The 22,248-nt window shown below is 52.1% G+C and overlaps 1 protein-coding gene across 3 annotated transcripts in view; it reads right to left on the bottom strand.

Annotated features, from left to right (window-relative positions):
• The window catches only part of PSTPIP1 (proline-serine-threonine phosphatase interacting protein 1), a 41,494-nt gene extending 22,266 nt beyond the window's left edge, over window positions 1-19,228 (bottom strand). Inside the window, exon 1 of one of the 3 annotated variants that reach the window (XM_008540645.2) lies at window positions 18,708-19,228. In XM_008540645.2, the coding sequence (XP_008538867.2) occupies window positions 18,708-18,718 (11 nt within the window). In that variant the 5' untranslated portion in view covers window positions 18,719-19,228. The remainder of the gene's footprint in view (window positions 1-18,707) is intronic. The other 2 variants (XM_008540644.2, XM_070620910.1) reach the window with 2 other exon arrangements.
• Between the last annotated feature and the right edge of the window lie 3,020 nt (window positions 19,229-22,248).

Raw genomic sequence — 22,248 nt, 5'->3', positions numbered from 1 at the left:
CACCAGCATTCAGGCCCAAATTCCACGGACCACCAGAACTGGGAGACATCTCGTCCAGTACCCTTAAGTCCTCAGGGAAACTGAGGCCAAGAAAAGAGAAGGACCTGCCTGAGGTGACACAGGCAGAGGTAGGGCGGGAATCTGGACTTGCAGGGGACCTGTTATTAGTCCATGATGCCTCTGGGAGAGATGGCGAGAGCTGACCAGGGAAACACCTGCTGGAGACCAGCCCCATGGCAGGACCCTCCGCTCTTCCCTGCCAGCCCCATGCCCAGCCCTGACTCTCTAGGGGAACCCCTCTGTCCTTATCAAGACCCCCAGAGTGGAAACAGAAGCAAAACCAAACCTACATTGGCCATTCTGGAGGAGGCAGAAGGCAGCAAGGTCCCTGCCGCTGCAGGCTCAAGAATCTGGTTCAGCCCCTACTCAGAGCCACAGTGGTGCTGGCAGGGCTGCGGCTAGTGAGCCACCATCACAAGTGTCACAAGCGACTCGACTGTTCCGACTGTTCCGAGGAAGTGCCTGACTCCCTGGGGGCGGCTCGCAATGCCTCCTCAGTGCTGCACCCCTCCCCCAGCCTGCATGCTCCTCCTTCACCCCCACCCTAGCCACCTCCTCAAGGAGATGGGTTCTGACTCATTGCTCAGAGCGGGGCAGAGTCAGGTTCAGTATGCTGTTGAGGAAATGAATGAACCAACCATTCAATCAGTTAATCAGTTGGTCCTGCAGTTTCTCAGCACAAGGCCCAGCGCAAGAATCACACCCTCCAGGGGGCCCACCTGGCCTTCCTTTTCCACACTGACCCAGCTCCACCCTGTAAGTACCTGGGCCCCCTGCCAGTCCCCCATGGTTAAGGGCTGACATTTTCACAATATGGAAGCTACCAGAAGGCAGGGCCTTTTACCTCCTTCAGTCCACTGGCAGCCTCTGTCACCTGAAACCTTCCAGTGGCCTTACCCTTTGTGAAATTGCCATTTATGGAGTCCACCTGCCACACATTGCAGCAAGAACATCACAGCCATTATCCTATTGAAAGCACCACACCCAGAGAGGTAAGGATGGTGCCGAGGAGGCCCAAAGACGGGAAGTGACTACCTGAGGTCACTCAAGTGGTAAAGGTAAAAATCTGGGATACAAACCCAGGTCGGCCTGTCTTCAAACCCACATCCCTGCCTCAGTTAGTCAATAGACAGCCCAGCAACTATTTTCATTTTCAAACATCAAAAAGTGATTAAAAAAAAAACTTCTCAAAATGATTGCTCAAATCCTCTTCCTCTCAATCAAAGCTATATTTCGGGCTATCATTCAGTTACCATGGACTCACAGAGCCTGGGCCATGCCCAGGCTGGGCCAGAGGAGCGCTGCCCTGGAGAAGGGCTGCACTGGCTCTGCAGACGTGTGCGCTGACAGCCAGCAACCAGCCAGAAGCCCCGCCCCACTGCGTGGCATCTGGGGCAATCCACCCTGGGGTAAGTGCTACTTGGCGAGCAGTTGCAGTCTCATCCTGTGGGAGGCCCGCTTGCATTGCCATCCATGCTGTGCAGCCACTCTGGGCCTCCCTTTCCCCATGGAGGGGCCAGATGGGGGCAGTAGGGTGTCTCCCAAGGCTCCAGGAGGAGGTGCTCAGGACAGCTCTGGGCAGGAAAAAGCATATTCCTGCCTCAGCCTCAAGGTAGTGTGAAGGCCTGGGGGCTCTGCTCTGCCCAGGGACAGCCCACCTGCTTCCTTCTCTAGGTAGGTCTGGGTGTAAGCCATTGTCCAGACCTGTGAGCTGGCCTTGGCCCTGCCATGCCCCCACTGGGTGGGTAGAGAAGCAGCCTCCGTACCCACCACCGCTTCCTCCTTTTCCTGCCCGTATCACTCTCGGTGGCTACAGGGGCTAGGCCACAGAGACCAGGGCCCCGAGCAAGCCACTTCCTTTCTTGGGACCTGGTTTCCTCATCAAGAAAGTAGCAGCAGAGGCCAACCTCTCTCCTGGCCCTGACAGCCCGCCCCTCTAGGTCACAGACCCATCAGGGCAGACTGTGGCTGCCAAGTCAAGGAACGTGCCCAGGCCTGGTCTGAGAAACTGGATAGAGTTCAGCAGACTGGATATGGGTTCACACCCCACCTTGTGACCTTGGTCATTCTCACCTTCCCTGTAAAAATGGGCCTAATAGTGCCTGCCACCTAGGGTTGATCTGAGAAGCCAATCGAATAACGTGTTCAGGTGAGAAGATGAGCACAAGATCAGAGGGTGCGTTGAGTGGAGTACTAAGCTAAGGACTACTACCCCCATTTTGCAGATTAGAAAAATGGGGCTCAGAAAGGTCATCTAACCTGCTCCGGAGCCTGCAGGGACATTGGGGATTTGAACTCAGCTCTCCCAGGCCAAGATCTTGGCTCCTAACCTCCTCTTCCCTCTCCTCTCTGCAAAGCCCCAGCTCAGTGGCTGTTCAGCAAGTGGTGGCTCCCCATGCCCTACCTGCCACTGCCCCCGCCAGACGGAATCTCCCCCAGCTGTGGCCAGGCTGGAAGAAAGGAGTTATCTCCCCACCATAGCCCACACACACAGCCTCCCCGACCAGAGGGCCCATTTAAAAGGCTGCCAAACCTTTTCCAAACACTCCCTGCATGGACTTCCAGAATAGAAAGTACATCAGAGGACAGCTAAACCTCTAACCTGAGAGAGAGAGGCCTGGGTTTTGGTTCCAATTTCCATCTGCCAGGAATAAGCTGGGTAGTCTTGGTAAAATCTCTTGCCCTCTCTGAACCTTCCTGACTGTGAAATAGGTATAGGGAAAGGAAGTGACCCTCAGTTGCCTTTCCAGCAGGGAGGCTGATGTATGTCTGCTGGTTTTTGGAAGCCATGGTAACTGGTGGCTGTATCTTACCTAGGGAAGTCTGAAGTCAGAACGTGGGTCGGAGCTGCCTGGGAGGCCGAGGGAAGCGTGAGGCCTTGGGTGGGAGGGGTGGCATGTCCAGGAATTGGCCCTGATACTTTTCCTGGGAACCGAGTGGTGGCCATGGAAGGTAACTGGGAATAGCTGCCTTGTGACTCTGCCCATGAGAACTGCCTCACAGGGAGGGAGGAGCCCCCAAAAGAAGCTGTGTGGAGTGGACTGGTGGGCGCAGCTGGGAGGGTCAGAAGCAGACAGCTGCAGGGAATGGAGCGCTGGGATCCTCCAGGGAGGCGGAATCACCAGAGAACCCACTGAGGTGCCCAGGAGAGAAGGAGCTGACCCGCGGGCATCTGCCCCCTGCTGCACCGGCACCAGCTACAACAGCGCCTGGAAGATAGGCCTTTCACCCCTTTGGAGTTACTGACCCTGCACCCCACCCAGTCTGCAGAGGCTCCAGAAGCAGCTGGCAGTGGGTGCGGGTAGAACCTGGCAACTGAAGAGGATTCCAGTACAAAGCTAGGAGATGGGGAGAAGCTTTCGGTAAAATTCTGATGTCAGGTTGAACTGGAGCGAATTACTCCTGAAAAGGACTAGAGAAGCTCTAATACCTGCCCAGGGGCGGCGAAAAGAGAGCCATAGCAGCTGTGAAGGTAGGAGAAAGGAAAGTTGTTTCCTGCTTGCACCCTGCCAAGTTCAAAAATCTTTTTTAAAAGTTCAAAAATCTTTCTAACATCTGACATGCTCTTGGGTCAGTAGGCTCTTCTTTTTTTAAAATAAGCACCTTTTATTGGTGGGAGGGGAGACAGAACAAGGTGACTAGGCTCGATCCCTCTCATCTTAGAAGCTGAGGACGGAGATTTTGAATGACCCTTGCCAGGCAGCCCTGCGCCCGGGCAGCTCTGCCCTCTCCCGCAAGTCTAACGGCAGGGATGGCTGCAGCCGGGTCGCCTGCCCTTAGTAGTTTACTAGTTTACTAGCAACTAGTTTATTGTTGCTTGTCTTCTGTGGACTGAGAAAACAAACCATTAGGATTGTTAGGAAACCTGAGGTAGTGAGCTCCGAACTCTGGAGACGGCAGCTCTGTGAGGCAGAAAGTGGGTCTGTGTGGTTCCCTGCTGGGTCCCAGAGCCCAGCGTGAGCACAGCAATGCTCAGCAAACACACTGAATGAAGAGCTGAATAAGGACCTCAGGGAGGCCCTGGAGAGGACTCAGCTTTGTGACTGCTGGCTCCTGAGGTGCTCCATGGAGGGAACCAGACGGTTTGCTTGCCGATTCAATGACTCATTACTCAACACCTCTAAATAAACCAGACAGACTCATCTCCTCTACTTCTTACAATAGTAAAATATTATATATTATCCCTACTGTACAGATAAGGAAACTGAGGCTCAGAGACATTGTCTCTCCACTGCCCCTCAGCTATTACCCCACAGTGTGACTCATCTCCACCATTATTGGCTGTCAAATTGAGGAAGGCAAAGGGCCAAACACCCAGGTATGGCTTGGATGAGTGAGTGGATGGATGGATAGGAGGGAAGGAGGGAGAGAGGGAGGAAGGAAGGAAGGAAGGAAGGAAGAAAAGATGGGTGACCAGAAACTTCAGTAAGCAACCGGTTGCTCACCCAGAGTATCCTAGGAGGAGGGGCAGGTAAAGAGAGGGGACCAAGCCACAGCCCTTGAGGAATGCCGTCACCTGCAGGCTTTTGTGGGGGCATCAGGAACAGAGGGATCAACGGTGGTTGGTGTCCCAAGAGACCCAGCCAGGACTCACAGGGGTAGAGACCAACTCCGGGTCAATACAAGGAAGGGTTTTCCAAGAGCCCAAGTGGCCTCAGACACAGGATGCAGGGCAAGCTGCTCTGGTGGGTGGAGAGCACCCATCGCTAGCGGTCTGTTGGCGGCTTAGGGATTCTGCAGAGGACTCAAGCCTCAGACAACGTATTGTACTAGGTGTTTTGGGTCTAGGTGTTCCCTGACCCACGGATGGAGGGGTCCACGCATAAGCAGATAAATGTGGATTTATTTGCCACTTTTCTAAAATGGCCCAGGATAGGTGTCATGGGGAGACAGCCAAGAAGGCAAAGACAGACTTTTATTTTTAAAGAACAAAAGCATGTTGAACGTAGTTAGACGAGCTGCTCTGGGTTCAGCTGGGCTGACGGGAACTTGAGATTAGAAATGTATTTCCAGAGGGCCCAGCTCTCTACTGGCCTTAGTCTGATGGCCTGGCCTCCCCAGGGCCTTACAGGGCCCCTCCCCATAGCAGCCAAGCAGCCCATCTGGCTGGGCCCCTGAAATGTCCAGCTGCTCGGCTTGGGTCCCCGCTGGGCCCCAACATGCTGGGGAGCCGCAGGCCTATGGCTGACGGTCACCCCGCAGCCTTCCGGGGGCCCCGCCAGAGCTCTGTGAACTTTCAGGGGCTCCCAGGAATCCCACATAACCCAGTGAGAGTAGGGGGGCAACAGGAGCACCACAAGAGGACCTACTGTGTGCGCCTGGGGCCTCTTATCTCAGTAATACTGACCAGATGCAGGATGTGAGTGTTTGAGGAAAGTGAGGATCCAAGAGGTTACGTAACTTGTCCAGGCCCAAACAGCAATTGTGGGCACACCTGGCTTTCAACCAAGGTCCCTCACGCTAGAAAGCTTTGTTCTTTGAAATAGGCTTCCTCCATTATCAGAAATGAAAGTTCTCCCTCCCACACTCCCCTCTCCCCGTCTTGTGAGTACTACCTACTTCTCCTCTGCTCTCCTGAGTCTTAAAGGCCCAACTCAAGGCCCCACTTCTTCCTCCTGCTTTAGGAAACCGTTAACATATAGAAACCAAAAACATGTAGCACAAGGGGTGGGCGGGGAGCAAACACACGTCTGGGCAGAGGCCTGGAGGTGGGAAGGAGGCCCTCAGGTTTAGGAGGCTGGCAATCTGATGCTCGGCGCTGGAAGTGGCTGCAAGCAGTGAGAAATCTGAGGGAGCTGGAGCCAATGTCTGAAGAGGGAGCCTGAGGCCAGCTGGAGGAGAGCCCTGAGTCAGGCAGAGCAAAGAGTGGGGCTTCCCAGGAGTTAACGGAACCAGGGCCGGGTTCTGAGTTCAGGGGAACAGATGCAGACAGGTAGAGCACATGTCTCTCCATGCCTTCTCACCTCCAGTCCTCAGAGAACCCTGTAATGTCAGGACCGTGCTATTATTGCCTCATGTTACAGATGAGCAACTGAGGCTCAGCCAGGTGGGTGACTTGACCAGGTCACGCAGCTCCTTTGTACGGCCTCTGCCAAGCTGATTTGGCAGTGGGAGCTCACTAGGATTTAGCAATGTTGGGGGTGGTGGGGCAGGAGGCAGATGCCAGTGGCCCAGGGTGAGGGCAGGTGGAGAAGGGAGGTGGTGGGACCCAGGGGATGATTGATGGAGGGAAGGAGGGAAATGAGCCACCCCTGACCCTGAGCCCTGGAAGAGACTCTGACCCCTTCAGGCACTGTCCATCCCTGGCCTATGGCTGGCCACATAGAGCTCTTGCTGCATAGGCTCCAGCTTGTGAGCGACCAGCCAGAGACTGGGGGCTGGCACCAATGGTCCAGGTGCCATCCCTGCACATCTCCTTGCCCAGGTATCACTCCTCCCTTGCCACCTACACCTGCCAGGGGATGCCTCACAGGAACACCACCCCAGGAGGAAGTCCAGGCAGGGGGTTGTGGGAGGAGCTCAGGCACATTGGGTTCTCGTCCTGGCCAGTTCCGTGCACACAGAGTGTGACCTTAGACAAGTCACTTAACCTCCTGAGCACAGATTCCCTCCTCTGTAAAATGAGTGTGAACATATTGCCCACCTCCTAGGGGCTCTGAGGACTATATGAAATAATATATGTAGGCGCCCAACAAAGGGTACCCTGACACTTAATGAGCACCTGGAAAATAGTGGCCATGGTGATTAGTACATAGTAAGTAAAAGTAAACCAAGAAAGGAAATTAAAAAGGACAGCTGGGTTTGAATCCTAGCTGTGCCGCTTATCTGGACTGGTTGCTCCCAATCTCTCAGCCTCAATTTTTCACCTGTAAAGTGGGAGGAACACTTAGACCCCGCACCCTCAGGAGGCTGACGTGGGTGCCTTGCTTTGTGGCTGTGAGTTGCTGCATGTGTGTGCTGAGGTGTGTCTCCCCTAGGTTTGAGACTTTCTCAAGAGATGGCCCCTGCAGCTGCAAGGGAGCCCCACTCCCATCCCCACACCTTTCCCCAAAGGCAGGGACAGACCCCTGCAGCCTCTGGGGAAGGCCCCTCAACCTCATCTGCTGGCCTCAGCAGGTTCCGGGCCTCAGAGCTGACCCTGGGCTCTGGCTGCAATGCCCTCCAAGCCTGGGGGCTAGGTGGGCTCCTGCACCTGCAGGGGGCCTGCACGTGGGGCTCCTTGCCCTTGCTAGGCCATTAACATGCATGTTGCCACATCTCAATCTTCTGACCATGAAAATTGATTTAATACAGACAAGGCGCCAGAGGCTCAGAGAGTCGAGGGACTCACCAGGGCCAGCTGTGAATGTGGCCGAACGGAAGCAGGGCAGTGGGTTCTAAAGGCAGCATGAAAGAGAAAGATGGCACCCTCCAAGTAAGGTTCTGTATTGGAGACTGGGAAATTGTTCCACCCTGCCCAGCACAGCCCGTGTGCACCTGGCCTAGAGCATGCTGTGGGAATATACATCTCTAAAGAGAGCAAGAGGCCACCCCCTGGCCCTGGGATGTGGGGCCTACCTGAGGGAACTCTGTGCTGCTCTCTGGAACCATTCGCTGTTTCACTTTCCTCTCAGCCTCTCACTTGCATCCACGTTGGTAAGACTTAAATCAAGACTCTTGGACCCTGTATGCAAACTCCCTCCCTTGTTGAATCTGCAGTCCCTCTAGGGTTGGGAGTTATCTAAGGATGAGGGTGAAATTCCAGCAGCCTCATGGCAGCTCCTGCCCTGACCCAAGGCCTAGTCTCAGCTGCTAGTCTTCCCGTGGCCCTGGCATTAGCCACACACTTGTTCCTTTGATTCCTGAGTCAATTTCCATCCTCTTCTGTGTCAGAGTGAGACTTATTGCAGACACTAACACAGCACCTACTGCCGTGCTGCCCTGCACTGAGCACAGCCCACGCCCCACACTCTGCTTAGTGTTCATGACAACTCCAGGAAGCTGATCCAGAATTCTGTGCTGATCCCCTTACCCACCACCCCAGCCCTGCTTGCATGGACTGTCCCCAGCTGACCACTACAGTCTGAGGTCCCCATGCCTGGGAGAGTGGGCTCAGAGCTTGTCCAGGATGAAGGGAAAATGTTCAGGAGGTGACCAAGAAGGGGACCCCTTCTGCTTCAGTGGCTGCTGGCTGGGAAGTCAGGGGCCAGAGTCTTGCTTTTCAAAAGTCCTCAGGTCCAGGCAGACTGAGGCCAGGGTGGACATCAATTACCTGCTGGGCCTTCCTACGATCTACTGAGGAAGTTGGTGACCCTGGCCTGTGGGCAAACCCTCCTTGCAGAATAGAGCTGGTGGATCCTCAAGGAAGCTCAGAAGTCATGGGCCTTCCCAAGGGGCCAGAAGATGCGGAAACTATCCCACCATCCTCAGGAGGAACCTCTCTAAGGAGGGAGTCTCTCCAAGTGTGCCCAGGCTGGGAGACTCATGGCGGGTTTGTCATAGACTCATGGCCAATCCAGATTGGGGAACCTCAGGAAGGCTAAAATCTTAGTTTCCTCACCTGTAAAATGGGAATGATAAAAATTACTCCATTAAGGAACACAAATAGCCAACAATCTTGAAAAAGAAGAATAAAGTTGGAAAACTCACACTTCTTGACTTCAAAACTTACTACAAAACTACAGTGATTAAAATAGTGTGTTACTGTTATAAGGACAGACATATAGACACCTCTATAGAATAGAGAGCACAGAAATAATCACTCACATATATGGTCAAGTGATTTTCAAGAAAATCAAGACCATTCAATGGGGAAAGGACAGTCTTTGCAACAAATGCTGGGAAGCTAGATATCCACATGCAAAGGAATGAGTTGAACACTTACCTTACACTGTATACAAAAATTAACTCAAGATGGATCAATGACCTAAATGTAAGAGCTAAACCTGTAAAACTCTTAGATGAAAACATAGGGGAAAAGCTTCAAGACATTGGATTTGGCAATGATTTCTTGGATATGACATTAAAAGCACACTCAACAAAAGAAAAAAATAGATAAATTGGACTTCATCAAAATGAAAAAATTTGTACATCAAAAGACAGTATCAAGAGAGTGAAACGACAATCCACAGATTGGGAGAAAATATTTGCAAATCATATATAAGATGAGGGATTAATATCTAGAATATATAAAGAACACTTACAACTCAACAACAAAAAGACAAACAACTCAATTCAAAAGTAGGCAAAGGGCTTGAGTAGACGTTTCTCTAAAGACGATATATAAAATGGCCAATAAGCACATGAAAAGGTACTCAATATCATTAGTCATGAGGGAAATCCATATCAAAACCACAATGAGGGGCCGGCCTGGTGATGCAGCGGTTATGTGCACACATTCCGCTTTGGCGGCCGGGGGTTCACCGGTTCGGATCCCGGGTGCGGACATGGCACCGCTTAGCACGCCATGCTGTGGTAGGCGTACCACATATAAAGTAGAGGAAGATGGGCACGGATGTTAGCTCAGGGCCAGCCTTCCTCGGCAAAAAGAGGAGGATTGGCAGCAGTTAGCTCAGGGCTAATCTTCCTCAAAAAAAAAAAAAAAACCACAATGAGATACCACTTCATGCTTACCAGTTTGGCTATGATTTAAAAAAAACATATCCACAGAAAATAACAAGTGTTGGCGAAGATGTGAAGAAATCGGAAGGCTGGTGCATTATTGATGGGAATGGAAAATAGAGGAGCTGCTGGGCAAAACAAGTTGGCAGTTATTTACCTAGATAAACACAGGAGTCCCATAGGACCCGGCAATTCCCCTCATAGGTATACACCCCAAAGAACTGAAAGCAGGAATGCAAACAGATATTTGTCCACCCATGTTCACAGCAGCACTATTCACAATATTCAAAAGAAGGAGACAACCCAAGTACCCATCAACAGATGAACAGATAAACAAAATGGGGTATATACGTGGAATGCAATATTGTTCAGCCGTAAAAAGTAATGAAATTCTGACACATGCTAAGACATGGATGAACCTTAAAGACATTATGCTAAATGAAACAAGCCAGATACAAAGGGACAAATACTGTATGAGTCTACTTATATGAGGTTCCTAGCACAAGCAAATTCATAGAGACAGAAAGTAGAACAGAAGTAGGAGCTGAGGAGAGGGGGCTGTAGAGCTAGTGTTAAACGGGGACAGAATTTCTGTTTGGGATGATAAAAAGTTCTGGAAATAGGTAGTGGTGATGGTCGTAGAACAACGTGAATGTACATAATACTGCTGAATTGCACATTTAAAATGGTTAAAATGGTAAATTTTGTTACATATATTTACCACAATAAAAAAGTAATCATATAAGGTTATAAGGTTAAAAACAGAAAAATAAACCTCTATCCTCTACTCATCCACAAGTGAGTCAAATGAGGTCATGGAAATGGTAAAGGTCAGATGTGTGCTCAGTACTCAGGACAGCAATGCATCCGAGTCCCCACGGTTATCCTCACCAGTGGTCCCCCACCCTGCCTGCACTTTGGAAACACTGGAGAACTTTGAAAAGTACTGATGCCCAGCCCCCCACCCCCAAATTCGGATGTAATTGGCCTGGGGTGTGACCTGAGCATTGGGATTTTTGAGAACTGCAGTCCCACAAGATCTGGCTCCCTGTTACACTTCTCACCTTATCTTCAACGACTCTCCACCTCCATCACTCTGCCCAAGCCACGCAGGCCTCCTTGTTGCCCCTCGAACATGTCAAGCACTCTCCTGCCTCAGTCCATCACCCCTTCTTTTCCTCCCCAGCATGGTTCAGCTTCCGTTTTCCCGTTTGTGCAGCTGGGAAGCCCTGAGTTCCATCTGGCCACCCCATCCCCACCCTGGTTGCCAGTCCCTAGAGCTCCAGCTGGCACTTCCTATTGCCCAATAGTGGCTGGCCTGTCAACACCAGCGGAAGGGGCTGTCACTTGCCTGTCTGCTCTGTCACCCATTGCTCAGAGTGCCAGGTCTCAGCAAACCACCCCAACTTCCCACTAACCCCACAGGGCTCTTTGATCCAGGCCTGGGAAGGTAGCAGCCAGGCCTAACTCAGCAGCCCCGAAGTCCATCTAGGCGGCATCCCCAGGCCCACATCTCCTCTATAAGCCTCAGTTTTCTCTCTGTAAAGTGTTAATAAGAATACCAACCTCACAGGGCTATTGTTGGAATTAAATGCAGCTGGTCACTTGAGGCCATGGGAATGACTCTCTAATGGTGGAATTTAATATGCAATGGTGAACAGAGCTGGAGAGGCATTCTGGGAATGCGAGGGTTCACAATGAGGCTCGCCCTGTAGGTGCATTTCCAATGATAAGTCTGAGTCCCTCAGGACCTGTTTCTGGTCTGCTAATTCCCTATGGTTAGTAGCAGAAGATGGTCCCCTTAGAACTGCCTTGAGTCTCCCAATCTTCAAAGCCTTTATCTTAAGTGAGCATCACTCTGACATCCTACAGATGAGGAAACTGAGGTTCAGAGAGGGGAAATGATTCTCCGAGGCACCCCCAGCAAGTGAGGGTGGGGGCCAGGGGAGGCTTCAAAGAAGCCTGTTCCCTTCTGAGCCTGGAGGACAGGGAGTGACTGAGTCTGCGAGGGAGGGACCTTCTAGACCTCCTCCAGTGGGGAACCCCGGCGTGGGCAGCCCCAGGGCCCAGGGCACCACTGTCTCTTGCTGGCAGCTGAGGTGGTTTCAGTTTCCTCACCAAGTTCCCTCCACTGTGTGGTTTGCCGTGTCAGCCAGGCTCTGGGTGAGGAGCACCAGCATCCTGCCCACAGCCTGCAGCCTCCAGGCCCCTTTGCGTGGGAGGAAACATCCACCACTGGAGAGGATGCAAAGAGGCAGAAGAAAGTATCTCTGCCACCACCTAAGGCTGGTCAGGACCTTTCACAATCCACCTTGGGCCTTCCCTTCCTGCCAGTCACCCTGCACAGTCCTCTGGGCCAGCAAGCTGTCTCCCAAACCTGCTGTGCCCACTCCTCCTTCCACACATTTGAACATGCCATTTCTTACACCTGGAGTGCCATTTGCCCTCCTGCCATCTCCCAAATCCTCACCCACCCTTCAAAGCCCAAGCAAGGCCCTCCCTCTCCAGTGTAGGGGCTACCCCAGCTGTGTAGGTGCCAGGAGCAGCCAGGAAAAGTACTCGCGTTCCTGGGAATTGGAGTGCCAAGAGTGTCATTGAGAAGCTGATCTTGTTTTCCACCAGGAATAAAATCGAAGGTGTGGGTTATGTTCTTGATCCAGGACACTGCAACCAGAAAATCCTACAGGTGACCATATGCAGGCACCACAAAAGCAGAGGCAGCATAACCACAAACCTCTGCAATCTGCTAACACCGTCAGACAGCGGGCTACATCCTATGGAAGGGGCACGGAGGAACCAAGCACTTGGGTCCCGGGGGGCCCACATACCACAAACTGTGCACAGAGCATGCAGAAGGGGCAATGCTATTGAACCACAAATCTCACCTGAAAACACCATCTCGGCCTTGAAAACAGGAATTGCTTAGTTTTGCTTTTAAATATTTTCCTATTAATGACGTACACAATCTGTGTTCACTTGCAGAAAATTAGGAGGGAAATGGAGAGAAAAATCACCTTACTTCCAAAACCATAGAAACTATTGTTAACGTCTAGAGGGCCACTCTTTCATCCTACAGAAATTATAATTGAACCAAGAACAAACCAGCCAACGCCCTTGAATTCAGGGGCAGAGCATGATGGCATCCCACAGACCTGGATGGCAGTCCCTGCTCTGCCCTGGACATGTGACCATGGACCAGGCCCTTGACCTGCCTGTGCCTCTGTGCCGGAGATGGGAGGACAGTGACAAGTCGTTCCTTGCAGGGTGGGTTTGGGGACACGTGTGGAGTGACTGTCATCATGACTGGTACATAACGGACATTCCACAAACAGGCACTGTAGCTGCTTCTCTGCAGATGATTTCAGTAGCTGGTACTCAGAGAAAAAAATCTCATGGAGCTTAAATGTCTTCTTTTTCATTTTTAATTGTGTAATTTAATTTTTTCAATAAGTAATACATTTACACAGTTCAAAATGAAGCAGGATAAAAAAGTACAGAGTGAAGGAACTCACTGCCACCCAGTCCTGTCCCCTATCTGTCTCTCTTCTCTCACTCCCCCAAGGTCATCACTCTAATTTGTTCTCTGTGTGTCATTCCAGAGATTGTTGGGTTCACACAGCCTATGCCCATGCAAATGCTTATACCCCTACTTTTTACAACAGGTCACGTACCAGACACACCATGAGGCTCTGTGCTTTTTATGCATAATGCCATGTCTTGAAGAGCTTTCCCAACCAGATCAGGGGAGGCTGTCCTCTTTCCTTCTGACAGCCACGGCCAGGGAGGTACTGGAAAGGCAGCTGGTGTTGGCAAACACTGGACAGCCAGGGCCTCCCTCTCCTTCCTCCCGTGCTGTCTGCAAGCCCCTGTTCCTCAGGAGGACTGCTCTTCAGCCATAGGCCTCCTGAGCCTTCAAGGCCAGAGGGCCTGCCCTGCTGCACACCCTCCCATAAATTCTGAGTAGCCACCAGCAGAGTCCCTCCAGTCCCGCCCTCCCAGCCCCTTCCAGGCACTCCGGTCCCTCCTTGCTGTGTAAAAAGGCTCCTGTCCAGCCACAGGACGGTGAGGGGTCCCAAAGTGGCCACTAGTGCCAAATGCTAGAGAACTGGCCTCACTCTGTCACTCAGGAATGCCTCCTTTTCTGGGAATCTACCCAAGGAAATAATTCTCAAATGAAAAACCTTGATACACAAGACTCTACCATTCCATCACTGTCCAGATGGCAAATAATTAACAGTAACCTAAATGTCCAACAATAGGGGTTTGGATAAATGCATCATAGCATGTCTGCCAAATCCGCAAGCTAGAGGACCATGCAGTCATTAACAAAGGTGTTTTGAAGATCAGGAAATCACACCCATACCCACACATGTTCAAAATGAAGTTATGTTGAAAAGAGGGGGAGTCATACAACAATGTGAATATACTTAACAGTGCTGAACTGTACACTTAAAGTGGTTAGGGTGATAAATTTCATGTTAGGTATATTTTACCACAATTAAAAATACAAAGAAAAAAAGGTGGAGGAGAATACAAAATCATGTACACAATCTGCTTGCACCTATGTAAAATAATCTTAGGGGAACATAGCAAAATATTACTAGTTGTCTCTGTGTGATAAGACTAAGAGTGCTTTTTTCCTATTTTTCTCTATTTTCCCAATTTTAGGATCTTACATTCATTGATTTTGTTTCTTTAGAAGCTATATACATAGCTTTAAGTGCCCAGAACAGAACAGGTGCCCAGTGAACGTCAACCTTTCCTGATTTTCCATGAGGCCCCAGGGCCGTGGTTGGCAGCTCTTGGGGTGGAGGACAGGCAGCTTTAGGCCAGCCAAAGAGGAGCCCTTTGGTCCCCTCCTCCGCAGCCTCCTAAATGGGGAACCTCAGAGTCTCAGAACCGGGAAGGGGAAGAGGCAGCAGCAGCCGAGCGGATATACTACACGGGGGAGCGCAACCCCAGCCTCAGCCCCATGGGCCTCCCTGGTGAGTCATCCCCCCCCCACCCCCACCCCCTGACACTCCCCCCGGAGGGAGTGGTACCTTCCTCTGTCCTCTGTCTGTTGGGGAGCTTAGCTCCTCCCAGCTTGGCAAAGAGGTTTCCAGATGAAGCTGGAGCCCAGCCTCAAAAGGGAGAGATATGACCGTAAGTCAGAGGGAAAGTTCAGGCCTGTTCTCTTTGTCACCCTTGGTGGTTCCTGCCTCACTGTAGGATATATGGCCCAGCCTCCTCGGGCTCTTCCTTTTCCTGTTAATGACCCCAAAAGGGATAGGATGTGAACCTCAAAAAAACCTGGTCCAGAACTAGATTTTCCCTCTTAAAACAATATCCAGTGACTTCTTTGCAAAGGCCATTGGATATGTAGGTCTGGGAAGGGGTGAGAGCGTGGGAGGGCAGGGGCAGCTCAGAGCATGGCTCCTCTCAGTGCACCCCATGCCTGGCCCAGTTATTAGGGAACCTCAGTCTCCAGCACTGGACAGTGATGTCTTTGAGGGCAAGACAGTCTCATTCATTTGATTGGATGTGGGAGTGAGGCTCAGGGGTCCAGCTTAGACCACCTAGTAGAGAAGGCTGCTCTGTAAATATTTGTAGAATGTAGCCAAAGTGAAATGAAGGAGAAAATGTGTTCAGGAAGGGAGTGGGACCAGGGAGGCCTTCACTGTTCATCCATTTCTTCTACAGACATCATTGACTGAACACACACTCCACTTGCCAGCCTTGTGCTGGGGATGCAGACAGATGTTTCTTGCAATACAGTTTGGCTGCCTGCTGGGAGCAGAGCCGCTGGCAAAGAGAGCTGTGTGTATGGGGGGTGGGGGAGGACCCTGCCTTCTCTGGGCTTCTGTGCCCCTCTGCCTGCGTGCTGAGACAGGTTATCTGAGATCTAGGCCCTCTCAGCTCGGGTACGTGGTATTCTCAGCCTCAGCCTTGTTTCACTGACAGGCCCCGCTCTGAGGCTCAGCCACAAACTTCCTGCAAACTTGTGATGCTCTTTATCACTGTGTGTGTCTAACAGAAATCAAATTGTCTCTTCCTTCTCCCCGTGGCTAGCCCACCCCTGCCTCACTCCTACAGCAGCCTGCATCTGAATATTCTGCCGCAGATAAAAGCAGGCTATAAATAAATACTGTATGGCCACACTGACAAAATTGCAAATACAGGCCTACTGAGGGACAGGAGTGGTCTACTCCCACACTGAGTGTTCCTACCACTTCTGAGCCAATAGGTCTGCTTTTTATAATTTTTCTGTCTCCTCCCTTGCTATCAGGCTACCAGCTACCTGTGAAACAGTCTCTGACTGTTCAGGTCCACCAATATTTATCAATCACTAGCTGTATATGGGGTTCCATGTGGACCCCCCACCCCCACCCCGCCACTAACTGCTGCATCTATAGGTTAAAAGACCACCTGACCAAGCTCGTTAAAATTGTGGGTAAAGTCAGAGTTCATAGGCTCTAACTAAAATCTATGGGCCATCTCATATGAATAAAGTATATGAGCTTTAAGGCAAGCTCTTAGCTTCTCAGAAACCACTTTGTTCCCTACTTACTGTAAGCTAGTGCCAGAAACGAGGCTGGCTTTCAACTGTGTTCTGGATTTGAGGTTGCCAGATAACTGCAGTGCTGTGGTATTAGACATGATCCTTCTAGTTCAGGGCCTTCCTTCCACTATTAAAGACTAGTCGTTTTCAAACAGTGTGCTGCCAAGCTGCAGAGTTCAATGGCATTGTCTTGGGCTGGGGTAGGGGGCAGACAGTGGGAGGAGCAGGTTGGGCTCTGTCTCTAACACCCCCACAGCAGTTAGATCAGTATGTCTGTAAATTGAGCTTCAAAATACTTCTATCAACCTTGTCTGATCTTACTTCCCTGGGAGGTAGGAAGAACAGAATTTTTCCCTCTGCTTCACTGATGTGGCTCAAAGATCCAGTAATCTGCCATGTCGACTGAGGGATGATGAAGCGCCCTGGGTGAGAGCCTGGGCACTGGAGTCAACCTCTTGGGTTTAAGCTCAGCTGTGTGACCTTGGGCAAGTTACTTAAGCTCTCTGTGCCTCAACTTCCTCCTCTGAGTAACAGGGATAACAATAGCATCTACTTCATTAGTTGAAATGAGTGACTAGATACACAGTCCTGAGAATGGCACCTGGCACATCTTTAGTGCTCAGTAATGTTAGTTTTCCTCACGGGCTGGGCTGAGCTGAGCATCAGGGAGAGAGGCGTTAGAATTCAGAGCCCTGGGAGCAATGATGCTGACAGTGACCTTCTGGGGCATCTGCCCAGGCTCAGTGTGAGAGGCTCCCACTGGCCACTTCTCTCCCCCTCCCTGCTCTGGCCTTCCCCAGGGAAGCTGTGCCCTCAGTCCAGAGCTAAGGAGCCAGCAGGGGAGGAGAGGAGGCATCTGGAGGCCATGAAGCCCACAGTGGCTCAGAGGTGGGGTAAGCCTGGGTGGGATGCCACTCAGGAAGCTACCACAGGTGGGCTGCTTTCTTGCTGCCGCTGCCACCACACCCTGCTCCCTCATATACCATCACCCACTGCCCAGATCCTGTCCTGGGGCTGCTCCTTGCCATATCTCTGCCCTATGGTGGGTGGGCCCAGGGGCTCTGGGCTGGGAGAGATGTCCAGGAGGTAAGACTGTCAGGGTCTCCTGGCCTGCCCTGGGCTACAGAGCACCCTGGATTTCCAGGCCCTACCTCAACTTTGCACTCCAAGTCAGAGATGTGACGTGGTGAGTCACCACCCCCCCGCCTCCCCTCACTGCACCCCCCTGCTCCCAGCCTGGTGCTTGGGATGGGCCAAGCCAGGTCTGCCTCGACTGGCTTTCTGGGCTGGTTCCACTCCCTCTCTGTAGAGATGGGGAAATGGGGGCCCAGAGAGGCACAGGGTGCCCTCCCCAGGTGGCCCTCTGCCCACTGGGTGGTCAGTGCAGGTGGGAAGCAGGCCATTCACACACTGGCCACTGGCCCCAAGCAGAGCATGGCCCAGAAGGGAAGGAAGACCTGGCTCGTTAGCTCTCAACTTCCTGGCCCCAGGCCCCAGGAAAGGGCCGGAGGAGGGCAGGCTATTAGCTGAGGCAGAGCTGGCTGAGCAGAGGGCCAGGGAGTCCTCTGCAGGGCTAGAGGGGGGAACTCTGGGACAGCCACATTCCTCAGCTCTAACCAGAGAGTCTCCACGTTTCCCCCGAGCCACTGGGGACAGCCAGTGCTTAAGGAGCAGAGTGGAAGATTGAAGGACAGCTGGAAAAACACGAGGGGATCTGGGGCTTGCAGGTTGCGTGGCCTGGGCCAAGCCATCTCACCTCTGCAATCAGGCTGGGGGCCATAATTTCATGGGGAAAGGACTGGATTTATGCCTGAGCTGAATTTAAGAAAGCAAGCAAGGAATCACCCAACCCTGCTGCCTCCTCCAAGGACCCCTCAGGTCTGCAAGGAAGAGAGTTTGGGTGAAGGGAAGAGAATTACCATTTGGCATGCCAGCAAGGTTCTAGGGACCTTATGACATTAGATTACCTTGTTTAATCCTTCCATTCAGTTGATATGTTTATTAATATTTATCTCCACTATATAGACAGGGAAAATGAGGCTCAGAGAGGTAAAATGATTTGTCCAGACTCTAAATAACAGAGCCAAGATCCAAGTTCAAGTTTGTCTGGTCCCTAAACCCACGACCCCCACCATCCCTCGCCTCACTTGGCCTCCTCAAGCTCCCACCCATATATTAGATTCCCCTAAAAAGATCCTGTTGTGGAGAGAGGGTCACCCAGCCCTGGGTAGCACAGAGGAGATCGCTCGCCCACTGTAGTGAAGTTTGCAGAGAAATCAGTACCCCAGGGTAAGGAGCCCCTTTGTCTTCCAGCTGAGAAGGGACAGTAGCCCAAGTCACCTTCAAGACAAAATCTTCTAAGACAAGAAATCAACCACTATTCTTATGAGAAAACCCCCCTTTTGGAGCCGCATCCCTATGAACTGCCACGGGAAATTTCAGCCAAGCTGCTCCCCTCCCCAGGGACCCATTTCACTTGTTCAACACCCCAGCCATCTTCACTCACCCAAAAGGCATCTTTGAACTGAAGCTGGGGCATCATCCTCAGGCATCTGCCACGGCAAAGCTCACTCTCCTGCCACAGGCAGGGCTGCACAGGGCCAGGAGCCAGGCACTCTGTCTCAGTCACGGCAGAGCTGGCCCAGGCACCCCCTCCCTGGCTGGCACTGTCTCCAGTGCCTCAGAAGGCAGCCACAAGCCAGAGACGAGCTGCCAAGGGAGGAAAAGGACTCAGCCTGTTTTGTTTGGGGCTAGAATCAGCAGCAAAATGAGGAAGGAGGGGTGCCCAGTGATGGGAGGGCGGGTCCCAGTGTCTGGCCCGGCCCCTGTCCAGCCCCAAAGTGATGGAAGACACAGCCCAGGCTGCAGAACTGAGAGCAGAGATGCCAGCCCCAGATGAAAGGCAGTGGCCAGCAGGAGAGGCAGGCTGGTCCACAGGCCAGGCAGGCAGGCAGGCAGGCAGCCTGAGGCCTGCACAGGAAGGTTTGTGCAACCTCCTCCGGGGAAGGCACCAGGGCCCTCACCCACAGGAAGTAAGGCTGCTGTGCTTTCCTGCGCAGCCCCGCCTGCCACCTGCCACCCCGCTACTTGCCTCCACTCGCCCCCTTCCGATGCCCTAGCTGGGCCATTCTCAGAGACCATAAACTTAGGGAGCCTGAGACCCACTGAAGGTGTGGGCAAGGCGGGGGGCAGGAACACAGGTGGTGTTGCCCACCACCCAGCGCCACTCCAGACCAGGCCCAGAGATGCTAGACTCTCCACCCCTCACCCACAAACCATTCAGGAGGGGCTCACCCAGGCCCGAGGACATGGCTATCATTCATCAAACCCTAGCTGCTCCGTGCCCTAATCCGTGCCCTCCACTCAAGGAGCTCATGGTCTGGGGGCAGGTGCAGCTGTGTGCTGGGGGCTGTGGGAGCACAGAGATGGGATGAGCGGGTAACTTATTGGGCCTTCTGGGCACTGCTCCCAAGTCTCCAGATAAGACATTCTCTGGGGCAGGAAGCCACACTGAAGTTGAAGTCTTCAGGCTGGAAGAATGCGGTTGGACCAAGAGAGACAGGATTATAAAGGCATTGAAAACCCTGCTGAGGTCCCCAGTTTTTGTTTTGTCTGGGCCTACCCTTCAGTGGTTGAGGGACTTTAATCGCCCCTCCAACTCTCTGAGCCTCAGTTTCCCCATCTGCCACCCCCCAGTCTTTGTAAAGGAGAGAGTGTTGAGAACATTACTGGAATTTCTGTTCTGTTGGGCAGGTGCTGGGGGCACTGTCTGGTACCACCTTGGGAAGAGTCCTGGGCTGGAGCCCCAGACACAGCCCTGAAGAGCCAGGGCCTGCCCACTCAGCAGAAGGTGCCGGCAGAGGGGGACTTAGCCCCAGGCGGGTTGGCAAGAAGGGATGAGTCAGGCTTGTCCAAATCACCACCCTCACCAATGCTGCCCCTACCATTGACGGAGAGTGGTAAGACAGATGAGAGCTGCTGCAGAAGAGAGCTAAGCTCCCAAGTGCCAGTTATGTGTGCTCAGGATTAGAGATGGGGCACACCCAAGCTTCTGAAATAGCTTCCCAAGAAAGAACAATCAGGGACAACTGCAGACTAGTGGGGCTGCCCCTGGTAGCCCCCTACTTCCAGAATCCCCAGGTTAGAGTTAATAAACATCTTCAGCATTGAAGCCAACCCAGTCAGGTTTCTGTTACTTGCAGCTGAAGACAGCTAATGGTGTAAATACATCTTGAACCCCGAAGGCTAGGTACTGAGGCTGTACCTCATCCCAAGGGCATCACCACCTCTGATAGCAGTGACCCAGCCTCCCTTGCCTCAGTTTTGTAGTCTATCAAATGAGATGATGCCTCTAGTTCTGGAGGCAGATGAGAAACCCTCTGTTAATAGAAGGCTCTTACTCTCTTTTAAATCAGCCCTTGTGGTCTAGTGGTCAAGATTCGTTGCTCTCACTGCCGTGGCTCAGGTCATTTCCCGATCAGGGAACAATACCACCCATTGGATGGTTGTCACACTGTAGTGGCTGCATGTTGCTGTGATGCTGAAAGCTATGCCACTGGTATTTCTAATACCAGCAGGGTCATCCTTGGTGGACAGGTTTCAGTGGAGCTTCCAGACTAAGACAGACTAGGAAGAAGAAACTGGCCACTCACTTCTGAAAAAATTGGTTTTCACTATGAATAGCAGCAGAACATTGCCAGAAGGTGAGACGATGGTACAAAAAGAAAGGAGAGGGTTCCACTCTGCTGTACACAGAGTTGATAGGAGTTGAAATGGACTCGATGGCACTAACAACAATAAACTCTCTTATTGGCGGAAAACATCATGGCCAGGCTCCCTCCCCTGACTCTCCAGGGGTTCCTCTCATCTCCCCCTACAAATTTCTGCTTCAAACAGGACTTTTCCCTCTCCCCCAAAGTACCCTTCCAACCCCTACCTCCACTCATTTGTCCCTTTGTCCCCCAGCTTCCCTCCTGGCATGCCTTCCTTGATCTTCCCAACCTGGGTAAATCCTCCCATCCCTCAAGGCCCCCACACATGAGGCCTTCCTTTCCCAACTGCTCTGGTCCAGCCAGGGCAGCTCCGGACAGATGGCATGCTGGTTGCGGGTTGAAGCAATTGTGGAAGGGGTAATAGGAGGTATCTAAGGAGAATCTCAAGTTCTCCACCACAGAGAGATATGCCTCCCCCTCTCCACACCACCCCACCTATTGCAGCTCCCAAGGCTGGGCTGCCAGAACCGTCAATCAGCTTGGGAGCACTTGCCGAGTATTGGGGGTACCATTAAGCTTTTTACATGGATCACCTCATTTAGTCCTCACTCCATCCTGTGGGGTACACACTACCATCATCCCTGCTTCACAGAGAAGCAAACCAGTGATTAAAGAGTTTATGCAACTCACCTAAGGCCTCATGGCCAGTAAATGGAGGGCTGGGCTTTGGACCCAGGTCTGTCTGATGCCAAAGTCCATGCATGCTCTTAACCTCCATAGCTATCTTTTACCAATAGCCCTCTCTTAACAGTGGGTTTCATCCTTCCTTCCTCTGGTTCTGCTTCCAGAACCTCTCACCCTGATCCATAGCTGGAAAAACCTAGTCCAGGGAGGCTGTTGGGGCTAGTGGTGCTTTTGGGTGACAGTCCAGCCCTGACACATGGTCTTCCAAGTTCAATGTGTTATTTCCACCCATTGAGGATGCCTTGGCTGCAAGGAACATAAAACTGGAGGGTCTGACATGGAGGAAGTGTGTTATCACCCACACAAGGGGTCTGGATGCAGTGTGGCCTCCAGTGGGGTACACTGGCTCCCCAGCTCAGTTTCTCTGTGATTCTCCGTCATTTACTATCTTCTTCCTTGGGCTGCAGCAGCTCTGGGCTACAACTCCAGACACACCTACATCAAGAGGCAAAAAAGGGATACCTCTCCTGGTGTATCATTTTCTCCAAAATCCTCCCTGCCCCAGCCTCCCAGGGGACCTCCCCTAGTGTCTCATTGGCCAGAAGCGAGTCACATGCTCACACTTAACCATTATTGGCCTCAGGAAGGAGA

Source organism: Equus przewalskii, chromosome 1 (genome assembly GCF_037783145.1).
Source record: "Equus przewalskii isolate Varuska chromosome 1, EquPr2, whole genome shotgun sequence".
Classification (NCBI taxonomy): Eukaryota; Metazoa; Chordata; class Mammalia; order Perissodactyla; family Equidae; genus Equus; species Equus przewalskii.
This window is presented reverse-complemented; position numbering and strand designations above follow the sequence as displayed.